Genomic DNA, 15,569 nt, shown 5'->3' on the forward strand with positions numbered 1-15,569 from the left:
TAATGTACAGCGAGCCGGCCATTGTTGTGAGAGGCGTCACAACAATGACCCGCTAGCTGTACATTATCCCGCTTATTACATGGCTACTTACTTAAGAAATCAATAATTTGACACAAAAACGGTGCGCCAGAGTCCGACATCAGAACTGTGCCCATAGCAACGGTCTGTTATACATAGCAACAGTCTGTTATACATAGCAACGGTCTGTTATAAAGAAATTACAGGCCGCAGAACTCCGGGATTGACCAATCAGAATCGAGTATTCAACACAGCCGTGTAATAAAATTAGATTATCAACAACACATTATCTGTGCAACAGTTACAGGTGTTACTATGACAACCTAACTACATCTTTTTAAATGTTTCCCCCTCAGCCTCAAAGCACAGTGCATTATTTATTGTCTCTAAATCATTTGTAAACAATTTCACAAAAAAGCAAACTCTAGTCACATAAGACACAGGAACATTTCACAGTCATGATCTCCTGCACCAGCCATGTCCTGTTCAGTCAGTGCAGCAGGTCCGTGTGCTTCTGTACTGATGTTTTCATATAGCCCCATTTCTACCACCTAGTCTTCTGTTTTCACACAATCAACCTTTCACTGGAGTGCATCTCTAATATTTAGTGAAGCTAATAAGTAGCAACACGTCCAGTTTCACGTGATCGTAGTCCTTTTTCTCACAAAACAGCATTTATACGTGGTCAGGAACAGTCAGCAGAGCCTCCTCAGGGTTTCTGTTGACGTCGACATTCTGCAACGACAGAACACAAATACTGAGAGAGCCCAGTTTAAGCTCAAATCCATGTTACATGTTCATTCTATAGGGTTTTAGTATATGGTGTGTTCACACTGGAAAAGTGACTAAATGAAGTGTACTCAAACTAGACACCATGCAAAATATGGTACATTTTTGTAGAGTGCTGTTGATGCTCTATTCTCCCACAATGCAATGCAGAAAAGAAATGGAGACGCCGCTCATAGCTGGACAAAACTATTAAATCAATTCTGGGTGGTGGTGAAACGGCTCAAGAAAGATTTTGGAAAACAAAAATAAGTGATCAATCTTAAAGGTTGTGTTGGAAATTTCCATATCTGCAGGTAGAAATGTCCAGACCCCCAGGTGCAAGCTCCTAACAGCTAACCATGTACTTGTAAAGATCTCACGACCCCATTTACTGTACTGTGGACTGTAAGCTCACAAATGTGAGGAGACTCTATGTTTTAATCCTTTGCAAATAACAAACTGCTAGTGTCTTACTTAATGTCCGGAGACAAGTCATGACCGTCCAGGATAAGATGTCCTGTTGCTCTGCTGTCTGTGAAGATGCTGTTCTGTACCAGCTTAGAGATAATGATTAATTTACTATCTTTCCCTGACCTTGCAAATGTCAGTGTGTGCATGCATTGACAAGTGTGTATAAAAAACTGACTTCTCCTCTCTTCTGGGCTCACTTGCTGCAGCTCACCAAGTTGACTGTTCTCGCGGCGAGTCCATCTGCAGATGCTTGAATTAAACTTAACAGTGGACCCTACTTCTCACTTGATTTATTACCTCAGTAAACATTGTAAACATGAGTTTATGGTCTCAATCACTAGTTTCAAGTGTTCTTCAATACAGCATGATGTTCATTTAGCAAATTACGGTCTCATTTAGAGTCAAATAGACCATAAAGCAGGGTATGCTTTAGGGCGTGGCTACCTTGTGATTGACAGGTTGCTACCACGCCGTTGTCCGGTCTGGGAGTTGTTCAAACTTTAACCCTTTCACAGTTTGTTTTCAGTTTTTGAAAGTTAAATGTAACATTTTGGTCGCATAAAAATGTCTTATTCAGCCTTCAGTTGTACTTAGCTCCACTCTCTCATGTCACTTCTGCTTGCAACAAAACAAGATGGCAACGGCCAAAATGTCAAACTCTGACTACGTCCACTTCTTATATACAGTCTACGGTATGGAGTCTATACAGTGACCGCTGGGGCCACAGGTGGCAATTACATCTTCATGTTAATCTGTGACATGCTATAATGTAGTGTAAGAGTGGCATGAATACACAAGTGGCAAAAGTCAGCAAACATACTCACTGATGTCAGTTACACAGCATCTACTTTAACGTTTGCTCACTTTAGCTAACACTAGCCACCTTAAGCTACTGGTCATACCAGACCAGTGAGGCTGTGGAGCATGGGTGCTCCTTATTGCTTATAAATGTATCTTTTAATTTTATTTCCTAATATGAGAAAGGGAAGGGAGGAAAAAGCTCAGCTCAGCCATATATCTGCTCATTCCTCAACATTATACATATTCATGTCATCGATACATACAAATTACAAAACAGTACTGCCTGCCATCAGACGTATGTAATGTACCACAGAATAGTTGGCAAAGCAAAGTATCTATTATGACAAAACGTGTGCCTGTGGAAACTTACCACTGGCTTCTCTCTGTGTGTGTTGACTGCTTCAACATTGAGGAAAAATGACTCAACTTTACAGCCTACAAAGGAGGAGAAAGTCAGACAGTCAGGGAGAGATTTGCAGAGACATGGATATGTCACACACTCAGGCATTTACCACCTACCGTAAGCTATTGGTGTGAGTTTGAGCACCGTGTGGAGGGGGCATCTTAGATAAGGCAGCTGATCTTCAAGGGGGGAATAAGATTATTAAGAGTGTTAGTGGTCACATACTATTGTGGGAAGGTATTTACAAGCCTGGCTGGATTTCTGTACCTGCAGGTTTGTCTACAAAGTAAGCCAGCAGGCAGCGAAATACAGCTTGGTGGCAGACAACCAGAACGTTCTCCTGCCTCTCCAGCTCCATGATCACCGGCTCTAGACGATGGACAAGGTCCTCATAGGACTGGACAAGAAGAGATCATCAATTATTCCACCAGACTCATTCTATCTTGCTTTCTCAGTCCATTTTTACGTTTGTACTGCACAACTGGCCCAACCTGACTTTATTTAGATTCTCTTATAATGAATATGTCTCACAGCCGGATACATTTGAGTGTGAAAAGATCCCCTTGAGCAAGGCATATTTGTCTGTTAAATATGAAGCTAAAGTCAAATAACAGTTAGCTTAGCTTAGCTTAGCTTAGCACAAAGACCGTAAACAGGGGGAAACAGCTGGCTCTGTCCAAAGGCAACAAAAAAAATCCACCTTCACCTTCCAGCACTTCTGAAGTTCAGTAATTAATTCATTACATCTTGTAGGCGTGGATGGAATGTAACTACGTATATTTACTCAAGTAATGTACTTAAATACTGTTACTTTACTTGAGTTTTTGTATTTTATGCTTCTTTATACATAGATATAACACGCAGATTAACACAAAATATAATCAACAAACAAATTACAATGTATTATTATAGATTAAGCCTCTCAGAAGTATATACATTAGTTATAATGCAACAGCTGCAACATTAAAATTAACAATTATAATCCATTAATATAATATATATTATTTTTAAATGGGCAATTCTGCATTATGAGTACTGTAGGAGCCAAAATGTGCATTTAACATATATTGTTTATTATCATTTTCGGTAGTTGGCACAGGCGTGGTTTTTCACTTTATTTCTATTTATCTAATTCTTTTTTTATCAAAAAGGGTGAGTTAGACCTGGACATTTTCTGTTGACCTTCACATCACGTCACATACTTTAGTTATTCCAGTATAGATATTGCTTGTGATTCTTTCTATTTAATATTCATAATAACACACAATTGGACTAAGTATGGATTTGTTTTACGCCTCACACAGTAAAGAGCCTACTTTAGCGTCTTAGTGACTTTTGATTGATAGAAGTCGTACAAGTATTCCTACTTTTACTTTTGGTACTTTAAGTATGTTTTTATTCTAATACTTACATACTTTTAATTGAGTAAAATATTTAATGCAGGACTTTAAACATATTTTTACACAGTGATATTGCTACTTTTACTTAAGTAAAAGACCTGAGAACTACTTCTACCACTGCTTGTTTGTTTAATACATGTATATTGCACTGACTTCCTGGAGTGTTGTCATCACTGTGAGCTTGCCAGCCAAGTACTAGTCTGACATAACCCCTCATAAATCTATAACGTTGTCGTTTTATTATTATCTCTGGAGTTTGGACAGAGCCAGGCGAGCTGTTTACCCTTGCTTCCAGTCTTTATGCTAAGTTAAGCTGACGGTCTCCTGGCTGAAGCTTCATATCTCACAGACAAATATCTTCTCATCTAACTCTCCTCAAGAAAGCGAATAGTGTATTTCCCAAAATGTTGAACTATTCCTTTAAATCACAAAACTGCACCAGTGGAGCTGCTCACTGGCCAACAGACTGTGGTAAAACCGGGCAGCTTCCAGGTGTGAATGTGTGCAATCCTAATAAAACTCCCAGTGATACTTTAATGGTTAAATAAAAGGTTTAAAAAGTCCCAGTATATTCAGGGGAGCACTTACCTCACCCTTTGGGTAGCGATAACGATACTTGTCCTGGTCTCTCAGTGCAAACTCTTCTGGGAAATTCTCCTGAATCTCTTCGTAGGTTAGCTCCTCACATACACCCTTAGTGAGAACAAAACATCACCATAAAAACAACAGGTGATACTCTGGCTTCAAAGCTATAAAGTACATCATTTAGTGTGAATACTCTTTTTATTATAACCCCCCCCCCCCCCCACCCCCCCCCCCCCCCACGATCTACACAATCTCTAATGCATTCAACCAACATTTGAAAACATCATCTATCTATCTGAAGGATTATGTAACTCACAGCGTCTATCTCATTGAGGGCCTTCCACTGTTCATACTGGACTCCCAGAGCCTCTGCAGTCTGGATGGTTCTCTTCATGTGGCTCGTCCACACCTTCAGGTCTCTGATGTTCTGACCTCTGATGAAGGTCGCCAAGGCACTGGCATACTGGAAACAATGAGTGCAATTTATACAATTTACAAACAGTTTTGAATTTGTCGTTTACTTCTTTAAAACGTGTTAAATGTGTGTTTAATGTTTACAGTTTGCATAAAATAATAAAGCTCCATAAACTCCATCTGTAAAGTGCAGTGGTGGAATGTAATTAAGTACATTTACTCAAGTACTCTTTTCTTTTGATGACACTTTATACTTCTAGTCCAATGCATTTCAGAGGGAAATATTATACTTTTTACTTCACTACATTTATTTGATAAATTTAGTTACTTTAAAATTTAAGATTTTTTGCACATAAAATGAAGAGCTTATAAAATATGATGCTTTGTTATCAATTAAACTACTCAACAGTTTATACAAGTACAGCTGAAATGATTGATCAATCAATCGACTGACAGAAAATTAATTGGAAAAATATTTTGATAATCGTAATTTTACTTGCCAAAATATTTCATGGTTCCAGCTTTGCAAATTTGAGGATTTGCTGATTTTCCTTTTTACAATTTTATATTTTTTTAATTTTATTTGTAATTTTTTTTTTTATTTTGAGGTTTGGACTATTCGTTGGAAAAAACAAACATTGTGAAGGTGTAGCTTTGGGCTCTGGCTCCAATTGTGACAGCATTTCTCACTATTTTTTACAAACCAAACAATCCATTGAATAATCCATAATGATTCAAAATGATCTCCACCTCAACCAACTACAATTCTGCTTTTACATTAATGCATGAGTAATAATAATAATCTAATGCTATAATATACACCGATCAGCCATAACATTAAGACCACTGAGTAGTGAAGTGAATAACATTGATTATCTCGTTACAATGGTACCTGGCAGTGGGTGGGATATATTAGACAGCAAGTGAACATTTTGAACTTTGAACTTTGTGTTGGAAGCAGAAAAACTGAGCCAGCGTAAAGATGTGAGCGACTTTGACAAGGGCCAAATTGTGATGGCTAGACGACTGGGTCAGAACATCTCTAAAACTGCAGCTCTTGTGGGATGTTCCCGGTCTGCAGTGGTCAGGACCTACCAAAAGTGGTCCATGGAAGGAAAACCAGTGAACCGGCGACAAGGTCAGACCCGAGACTCATTGATGCACGTAGGAAGCGAAGGCTGGCCCGTGTTGTCCGATCCAATAGAAGAGCTACTGTAGCTCAAATTGCTGAAAAAGTGAATGCTGGTTCCGATAGAAAGGTGTCAGAGCACACAGTGCATCGCAGTTTGTTGCGTATGGGGCTGTGTAGCCGCAGACCGGTCAGGGTGCCCATGCTGTCCTAATGTTATGGCTGATCGGTATATAGTCGTAACAGAGGACATTTTGCTGCATTGAGTCCTTTATTTTAATACTTTAACCACATTTCCTGATTCTACTTACATTCTTTTACTTAAGTAACACTTTCAATGCAGGACTTTTACTTGTAATGGAGTATTTTTACAGTGTGGTATTTGTACTTTTTACTTAAGTAAAGGATCTAAATACTTCCTACACTGGTAGAGTGTAGTCTACTCACCTTGTGTCCTCTAGGGGAGAGGCCTGTATCTCCACCAATGCGACCTAACAGGTTGAGTTCGCTCTCTCCGTGGCGGCTCAGGTAGATGGATCTCGGTGTGACATGGATGTTCATGAGGTAGTAGACTATCCTGCTTTGAATGTGGTCCTGGACCCGGTTCACCAGGTATCTACTGCCCACGTCGAAGATCTTGATGTAGGAGAGTTTCCTGTTCAAAGTCAGCAATGGGGGGAAAAAAACAACTATAAAACAAATTTGTCTGAAATTAAGGGGAAAAAAAGACCATTTCGTGAGACAATGCAGTCCACCATCCACTTTCCTTTTTAATCTCACAGGAAGAAAAGCATCATGGGACTGCACCTGTCTTTCTCGTCATCTATAGGAATGTAGCTGGCTCTGTAACAGTCGATGCGGTGGCTGAAGTCTTCCATGGCCTCATCTATGTCACAATCCACGTAATCAGGACTCCCAAATTTGACTTGCTGGAGAGGAAAGACAGTTTTGGAAACTAATTGAGAACAATACATCCCTATAGCCTCTGCAAACATTTACATTTTAAAAAAACATATCTTTGACTGACCTTAATATTCTCTGTAATGATTTCTAGGTCATCACAGATTGATTCCACAAAGAACACCTGCATACAGAAGTATGTATTAAATGACTGTGATACATACTGTATATCCTTTATTTTACCCTTGTGACCATGTGTTTTTAATTTCACCCTCAAAGCAATAGATTCACAGTTTGGGAGACACACATTTAATCTTTGGACAGCTTATGCTAAGCTAAGCTAATCGCCTTCAAATTGAACAAACCCATATGATAATTAATAATATCAATCTTCCCATCTATCTCTTGACCAGAAGTCGGATAAACACATTTGCCAAAATGTCCAACTTCCACACATATACTCACTTTGTAGCCTCTCTCCTTTGCATAACTAAGGATGATTGCCCTCCTCTCCCTGGTGGTGTTGGTAGCATCAAATACCTGGATGGAACGGGACTCAAGCGTTATCGATACATCCTTATAATATTCGCAAATAAAGCATATTTACATTATTAATAATAATGGTTGATTAACAAGCATCAGAATTATAAGAGAACATTGTAAAATCTGTGCCCCTTTATAATCTCAGTGACACCTGACTGAGGAAGTGATCAATAAAATACACACACGCACACTTAATAAATAATTAATCTGTGTGTTTTATTGAGATTAGAGGGACAGTTTCAGTTGTCCTCTTACTCACGGCTACTTGTCCCTGTTCCTTTGAGAAGTAGAGAGCGACGTCTTTGAGGGCGGCTGATGCACAGGCCCTGAGAGAGAAGTTACACACGTATAGGTAAAGGAGCAAAAAACTGAAAAAAATATGAGTGAAAGTGGCAGGAAAACGATTACATAACTGACTACATAAAACTGGTAATATTAAAGGGACTGTTTGTAACTTCTTACACGTATAAATCTACCGGGTCGGGATCCCATGCGCGCTCGCATATTCTCGCATATGCGCGCTCGCATATGGCTGGAGTCTCTGCTCCTCTGCCTGCTTGCCTTCTTGCTGTCTCGCTCTACCGCTACACGTGCATGCGCGCACATTCCACACTGCAGGAGAGTTGGTAGCTCTGAGAATATCTAGTGAATGTACGGTGGACGTTTGTGCAGAAATAAATGCTGTGGCTCCTCCAGACCAACAGAGGTTTCCCGTGTCTTGTGAAGTGACGGGGCTCCGCAGAGAGAAACGTTATCGTCTCTGACCGGGTGCCGGAGGGAGACACCTGCACCCGGTCGGACACGATAACGTTTCTCTTCCTGCTTCAGCCCCGCTGCTTCAGCCCTGGAGGCTGAAGCAGCGGGGCTGAAGCAGGAGAAGCCAACACTAGGATCAGCAGTGATTCATGGAGAGACCTTCGTCTGGTCAGCTAACATTACTGCCAAGCAGCTGAAATATAGAGTGATATTGTGGTTTTAGCTGACGTGTGTCGCCTCACTGTTTTGAGCGATGCTCGTTCATGTCTATTTAGAGCAAGCAAGCGCGAGCCAGACGCTGACATTCGTTGACTTAACGGCCACAGGTGTCGCTGTTAACAAGCAATTCTGAATCCTACAAACAGTCCCTTTGATATCTAACTGTCTGTTTTGACATTTATCATCGTTCTTACTTGCGGATCCTCATGGCCTCCTCATTATCAGGATTAAAGAACTCAAAGTTCTTATAGATCTTGACAGCTTCCCTGCGGTACTGGCCCACATTAAACACTGGTTGGATTAGGGAAACAGAGAGGTTACAAAAATACAGATTCCCTGTTTACGGCAAGAAAAACTAACGGTGTTCAATGTGTGATGATTTAATACTGTAGTTTAAATTTAAACAGTCTATTCCTTGTCTCTTCCATACACTGATATGATCAGGATTCACTTTCAAAACTGACTTTTTGTCGGCACTCCGATCCAGTTCAGGTAGCGAGTGAGCTTCTTGGAGATGTACGTCTTCCCTCTGGCTGGCAGCCCCACCATCACAATCATCGTGGGAGAGTTACAGAACTGAGGCACCGAGGCTGAGATGAAGACAGACACACAATAACATAAAAGCAATAGTTACTGAATGCTGTGGACGTGGAAATTTAAGGGTTATTGTTGCCAATTTGACACATCATTCAGCAGAAGAGCATTAAAGCAGCAGTGGGTAGAATTGGAGCAAATATTATTAAAAAAAGTTATTTTTATAAAACGGTCACTATATCCTGACAGTAGTGCATGAGACAGATAATCTGAAAAAATCATGTGCCTCTTTGTCCTCCAGTGTCCTCCGGTGCTCCTAATGGCATCTGCAAGACTTCAATCAGAGCTGAGCTGGAGTCTGCCGTCTCTGAGCAGCGGTCAGTCACTCACGAAATGCGATAAACGGTCAAACTAGGCAGCGCTGATCAAATATGAATCCATATTCTGTTATTATAATGCCTATTTCTCAAATTCTTTGAGAAACATCTTAATAGCGTACAACTGTTTAGCTGTAAAATGAGAAAGTTTGTGACCCGGCAGCCATGTTGAGATAAGCTGAGGTAATATCAAGCACCGCCCACCAACCGGAGCAAACTTTCTCATTTCACAGGTGAACAGTACACTACAAGATGTTTCTGGAAACAGTTGAGGTGAGAAATAGGCATTATAATAACAGAATATTGATTCATATTTGATCAGCGCTGCCTAGTTTGACCGTTTGATCGGAGTTCACGAGTGATTGACAGCCTGAAAACAGAGCCATGAGGAGGTGCAGAAATCTAGTTTTCTGTCAGAACACTTGAATTACAATATGCTGAAAGGTTATTATGGAATTTTTTGCCTGATGATGCCAGAAATATTCTGCCTACTGCTGCTTTAAGCTTCATGTTCAAGTGGTTAAATGAGAGTCAGGCACAACTCTTTGAGGCCTGTCCCTGCTACAGGACATGTGTTGAATGTGTGTCACTGCCAAGGTAATCTTCATTAAGAGAGAGAATAAGAGCTCAGAGGTGCAGCTCAAATGTCGAGTCAAGTGAGTCACACGGCTTATCTGCATGTCAGCACCTGGCACAGGAAACTCAAATAGACACTAAAATAAAGACATTAGCAAACAGTCAAAAACACCCTTAAAGGCGTGAACATTTACTAACCAGATGCTTCTCCTCAGGTAGTCACATCTTTAGAAAAGAACCAGAGCAGCACAGCGTACTGCGCCATATGGCTGGCAATCACCAGAACAAAACACTCCTAATCTCCAAGTGTGTTAAAATGTCAGCCTCCTCCCTGCAGGTGGTTACAAATCAGCTCAGCTTTACTCAACCAATGTTCCCAATAGAACACCATTATTCTTCAAATCTTTGGCTTTGGTTCACGCTGTGTCACTACTCACAATTATTTATGAATCAGCATTCCCAGCCCAGAAGTTTCCACACAAACCCGACATCATTTTGAAAGTGTTTCTTACCCAGTCATGAGCCAGTTATTGCATGTTTGTCTGTCTCAAAAAGTGCCAGTAAATTTATAAGGCAGCCTGCACGGTTGCTTGCCAGTTAGCTGTACCCGGATGGCCTATGTGTGTCTATGCAGGGACAGCAGGGAGAGCCTCCAGGCTGTTCGATTTATGAATGGAGTATGCTGCGTCAGCAAAATGCTCAAAGGCCCATGTCAGACACTGAACAGAGAGAGCCAACTTGGTCCAGCCTGGCTGTCATCCCATGACTGACCCCTCTGTCTCTCAGACTGCTGCCTGCCTACCTGCATCCCCCCTCCAACCGGACTGAGCTCAGTCCTGGAGGACTCAACAGTTTCAAACACACCTGAGACTGCTGGAAGTGTTAAAGCAAACTCTAATAGCTTCATCTGAAACAAGAATGAGTTAAAGTAGAGGCAGATAAAACAGCAGCAAGACAGAATAGCTTATGTTTCTTCTTCTATTCAAGCTGCACTTACATCCTCTCCTGCGGTTCAGGTTGCAGCCCATCCATGGCACCCAGATCTTGAGCAGAGGAGTCTGTGTGAGTTTTTTCTGCTCTGCATTAATGGTGAGAGCCATCAGGCCCGAGCGGCAAGTGGAGGATTGAGCGTGAACGGCTGAGGCGCACAGCTCTGTGATCTGCATGTGTGTGCTTCACTGAGCACTACCTACTGCAGGTCAGCTGACTGTTGCTAAGGAGAAGGAGTACTTGGTAGGCAGGAGAGGGGGGGAGGACCCGCGGCCATGCTCCTCTCAGTCTGTTTTCATGATTTAAAAAACAGGCCTGAGGGGAGCTGCCAAAATCTCTGCAGTGATTGTCAGACAGAAGAGAAGCATTCAAATCCACTGTCCTGTACATCTGTTGTGGTGACACAGCTGGTTTCTCAGTTAGAGAAAGAGCAACAGAGTCATGTGAGACAAGTATAACAGAGGTGGGAACCTCTCATGAATTCAGACGAGCACAGTCGGTGCTGCACAAGCTGTTTGTTTATCAAACTGTGACGTGCAGAGTGGTGTTTCTCCTATCTTACCAGTAGAGGGCAGTTTAAACCTTCACCTTAAATCTGGGACACTAAGAAGTGACAGTTATTGTTGACATATTGAAATGTTGTGTGGAAACAGGGCTTCTCTGCTAACCCTCTGAGACCCACAATAGTCAACCGTATATGTCACTTAGAAGTGGTGTACATCATCTGAAAGCTGGGAATCTGAAGATTAATTTGAGATGCACCTCAGCACTGTGTGTCAAGTTGTTCTAGTCATGAATCAGAAATAAACATCAATTAATTAATTAAAATAAATTGTGAAAGTAAATAAGGGCTTAGAATGTTATGATAGGGATGAAGTTGTCTCATAAGTTGTTGCAGCAATTTTTGGGATGATACCATTTGTTACACAGATTTGGTGCTAAATTTAACCATTTAATTCCACTCGAGAATTGATAAAAAAATATCAAAAATCCCTGCAAAATACCACATTAAGACACTAAGACCCTGAGGAACACCATAGAAAAAGCCATGCTTTGATTTGGTATCACAAACTTTTGACCTTTGGGAGATTTCTGCAAGAATTGCATTTTTTAGGATTAGATAGCGAGCTCTTCTGTTGTGGAAACTGCTCAGAAACCTCCTTATTGTCTACATAGTAAAGCCCTCCATCCTCTGAATGCTCTAGGTCTCTAGTTTGTGGCTGTAAAGTTTCATGAGGCTGTGATTATCCTAAAGGTCACCACAGGCCATTCTATAAAGTGAGGTAAAATTTCACTCACTACAATGAAATGGCTACTATGGGGACTAACGTCATCACACATGAATACAGTTGAGCTCATTGGCGTCACAAGAGTCTTTGTGACCCGGCAGCCATGTTGAGATAAGTTGAGGAAATACCAAGCACCGCCCACCAGCCGGAGCAAATGTTCTCCTTTTACAGCTAAACAGTACACTGCAAGATGTTTCTGAACACATTTGAGGCGAGAAATAGGCATTACAGTAAGAGAATATTAATTTATATTTCATCAACGCTGTCTAGTTTGATCGTTTGATCGTAGTTCGTGAGTGATTGACAGCTGCCTCCGTTGAATGAACAGCCAATAGGAACGCTCTCTCTCTCTGTAATGACCTGTGATTGGCCAAAGTCTCCCGTCACGGGCTAGATTTTTTAAAGCCTGAAAACAGAGCCATGAGGAGGTGCAGAAGTCTAGTTTTTTTCTCAGAACACTTGAATTACAAAATGCTGAAAGGTTATCATGGAATTTTGCCCAATGATGCCAAAAACATTCTGCCCACTGAAGCTTTAAATGGATAGTTTGACATTACTGCTCATTCGCTTTCTGGTGGGAGAGTTAGATGAGAGGATCGATGGTGAGTGGTATCGATCTTCTCATCTAGTAAAAATCTGATCTCCATACCGGATCGGTCGAGGCTTGGGTTACCAACTAGATGGAAACTGATGACCCACTGTGGTGACCCCTAACAGGAACAGCTGAAGGAAGAACAACATTAATATTCTCATCTAACTCTCCGCCTGATGGTGATTAAGCGTATTTCTCAAAATGTCAAACTGTGACTTGAAGTAAAGCACTTGAGCAAATGTGTTTGATTATTGCTGAATGTAATTTGATGCTGTTTAGAGACCAGATGTCTCCAGAGACATGAGCTCTTTAAGCAGACAAACAACCTACCAAACCACATAAATACTGAAAATCAGCTGTATCTTTTTTTCGGTGTAATACATATGAAACGTATCCTGCCTGACCCCGAAAAGGAAAGGGTCACTTTAAAGCATAATGTCAAACCTTAATGTCATTCATTCCATTAATTTGAATCAGGGAACATCATGAACCCGGTTCTGGCCGGTGTTCAAAGTCTAACAGGCAGTTGCTCTTGTGCAGTGATTAGCAGGGCAGCGATAGCCACTAATGGCCAGTGTTTCCTGTTTTGGCATGAGCTCGACCATTAAGAGAAGGTACTGTACATGTTATTCTGTTGGGCGTTTGCCCTGGCAGGAGTTCAGCATGTCCTCCCAAACAACAGCCCCGGGGGGATTGGAGCGTTTCAAGGAAAATTAAACAATACATGAGCTTATTCCACCAAATATTTCAAAGCACGCAGCCCCCTCAGAGGTGACATATTTCTCTGGTGATCAGCTTGCAGAATCATATCCTCATATGTGTTTTTGTTTGAGGCGAGTTGCAGGACCGGGTTAGAGTACCTGGCTCTTTTACGGTCTCATAAAGTAACTCCACATCAGTATGGCTCCTGCATGTCAGTGTGCAAAGCATTTATTACCTATAAACAAAGCAAGTGAGAGGAATGTAGAAAAGCAACAATGAAGTCCATCAAATAGCCGGCAAGTCTCTTACTATTTATAAGCACCTGCTACTTGTGCAGCTGCTTCACTCAACAAGGAAGTTACTTCATTGCTGCATAAAGCTTAGCATTATACAACACACGTCTATTTTTACTCTCATATATCCGTGTTGCACTCACTCAGTATGAACATGGCCTGCATATGTCACAAACGTATTAGTAGAGACCTTGCTGTCTTCTAGTGTATTGTTTTGGCATGCTCTCTGCAGAGGCAGTTCATCTGTGAGCTCACCTGCGCTGTCACAATTGCGGAGCCGCACATGTTCCAGCTGGGGAAGCTCCATTCTGCGTTACACTCCAATGAAGCAACCAGCAGAGCAACTAAAGACCGTTGGCACAATCGACACACCGGATTATGAAGCCTGTGGCGACGGAACTGATGCTCTTTTTAAAGAAACTAAACCCCTCTGCCAGAGTATTCTCAACCCACCCCCACCCCTCCGAGCCCTCTCTTTTCACGCCACATGTGACATATGATAGCAGCAGACTGGGCTTGTCCTTTAATGTTTGCCAGGGCCAGAGTTCACAACGTACACACATGGCGGGGGAGAAGCTGCACTAAGAGGGTGCGTCGTAACATGTGCAAAGGTCAATAAGAGGGTGATTGTCGTTGCATGGGGAGAAAGCATTTACGCTTACAGACCACAATCACTCATCGTGCATGTCTGGTTTAAAGCTGCAGTCGGGAGCAAATATGATAAAAGTTATTTTTATAAAACTATTACTATGTCCTGACTAGTGCAAGACACAGACAATCTGAAAAAAAACATGCTACCCTGCTTTCTTCTAGTACTCCTAATGGTATTTGTAAGTTTTCACCGTGCCCAAACCAAAACAACTCAGAGCCGAGCAGTCTCTAAGCAGCTGTCAACCATTGCTCAGGAAACTCGCAAACTCTGATCAAACAATCAAACTAAACTAGGCCGCGCTGATCAGATATGAATAAAGATTCTGTTACCGCAATGTTTATTTCTTGATTTCAGAAACATCTTGTAGTGTACTGTTTAGCAGTAAAATGAGAACATTTTCTCCGGCTGGTGGGTGGTGCTTGGTATTTCCTCAGCAGATCTCAACATGGCTGCCGGGTCACAAACTTTCTCCTTTTGCAGATAAACAGTACACTACAAGATGTTTCTGAAAACATTTTATGTAAGAAATAGGCATTACGGTAACAGAATATTGATTCATATTTGATCAGCGCTGCCTAGTTTGACAGTTTTATCAGGAGCAGTGATTGACACCTGCTATAGAGACTCCCCGGCTCTGATTGGTTGTGTTTCTTATGCACTACTGTCAGGATACACTGTAGTGACCGTTTTATAAAAATAACTATTTTTATCATATTTGCTCAAATTTACCAACTGCAGCTTTAATGACCAGCAGTGAGGCTATTGTTGTCAGCTGTGCGGTGTCACTGAAGCACTCTTCAACAAATGGGGAGGGTGTTACTATAAAGAATAAATACGGCAGTGCATCACTTCAAAGTTTGAAACTTCACTTTGAGTTTTGATCCCAAAGGTTCAGATATAACTTTGAAGTGATGCACTGCTGTATTTATTCTTTATAGCAAAATACAGAACCATCTTAGTTGCTTTAATATAAATATACTGACTGTGTGACTACATACAAATGATTTACATTTCATACTATTTGTCACAGTACACTGTTCAAGCAGTTAGTATACAAGACAAATCTTTACTTTACTATTTAATACTGCTAATACTATAATATGACATTGGATGTCGATCAAATGACGACTTTGTAATATTGTGACAAAATAAAGTGA

General features: G+C 41.2%; 1 protein-coding gene across 6 annotated transcripts in view; it reads right to left on the bottom strand.

The window, feature by feature from the left end:
* Positions 1-262: 262 nt before the first annotated feature.
* Positions 263-15,569, bottom strand: part of LOC119489447 (6-phosphofructo-2-kinase/fructose-2,6-bisphosphatase-like) — a 78,218-nt gene continuing 62,911 nt past the window's right edge. For 4 of the 6 annotated variants that reach the window (XM_037771905.1, XM_037771906.1, XM_037771904.1 and 1 more), the window contains exons 3-15: positions 8,872-8,997; positions 8,602-8,698; positions 7,692-7,758; positions 7,355-7,429; positions 7,017-7,073; positions 6,797-6,918; positions 6,437-6,644; positions 4,763-4,909; positions 4,450-4,554; positions 2,729-2,858; positions 2,578-2,640; positions 2,429-2,493; positions 263-753 (exon numbers count right to left, since the gene is read on the bottom strand). In XM_037771905.1, coding sequence (XP_037627833.1) covers positions 694-753; positions 2,429-2,493; positions 2,578-2,640; positions 2,729-2,858; positions 4,450-4,554; positions 4,763-4,909; positions 6,437-6,644; positions 6,797-6,918; positions 7,017-7,073; positions 7,355-7,429; positions 7,692-7,758; positions 8,602-8,698; positions 8,872-8,997 — 1,322 coding nt within the window. In that variant the 3' untranslated portion in view covers positions 263-693. Of the gene's footprint in view, positions 754-2,428; positions 2,494-2,577; positions 2,641-2,728; positions 2,859-4,449; positions 4,555-4,762; positions 4,910-6,436; positions 6,645-6,796; positions 6,919-7,016; positions 7,074-7,354; positions 7,430-7,691; positions 7,759-8,601; positions 8,699-8,871; positions 8,998-10,891; positions 11,076-14,015; positions 14,180-15,569 lie in introns of those variants that run through there. The other 2 variants (XM_037771902.1, XM_037771901.1) reach the window with 2 other exon arrangements.

The sequence above is a fragment of the Sebastes umbrosus genome, chromosome 6 (genome assembly GCF_015220745.1).
Source record: "Sebastes umbrosus isolate fSebUmb1 chromosome 6, fSebUmb1.pri, whole genome shotgun sequence".
NCBI lineage: Eukaryota > Metazoa > Chordata > Actinopteri > Perciformes > Sebastidae > Sebastes > Sebastes umbrosus.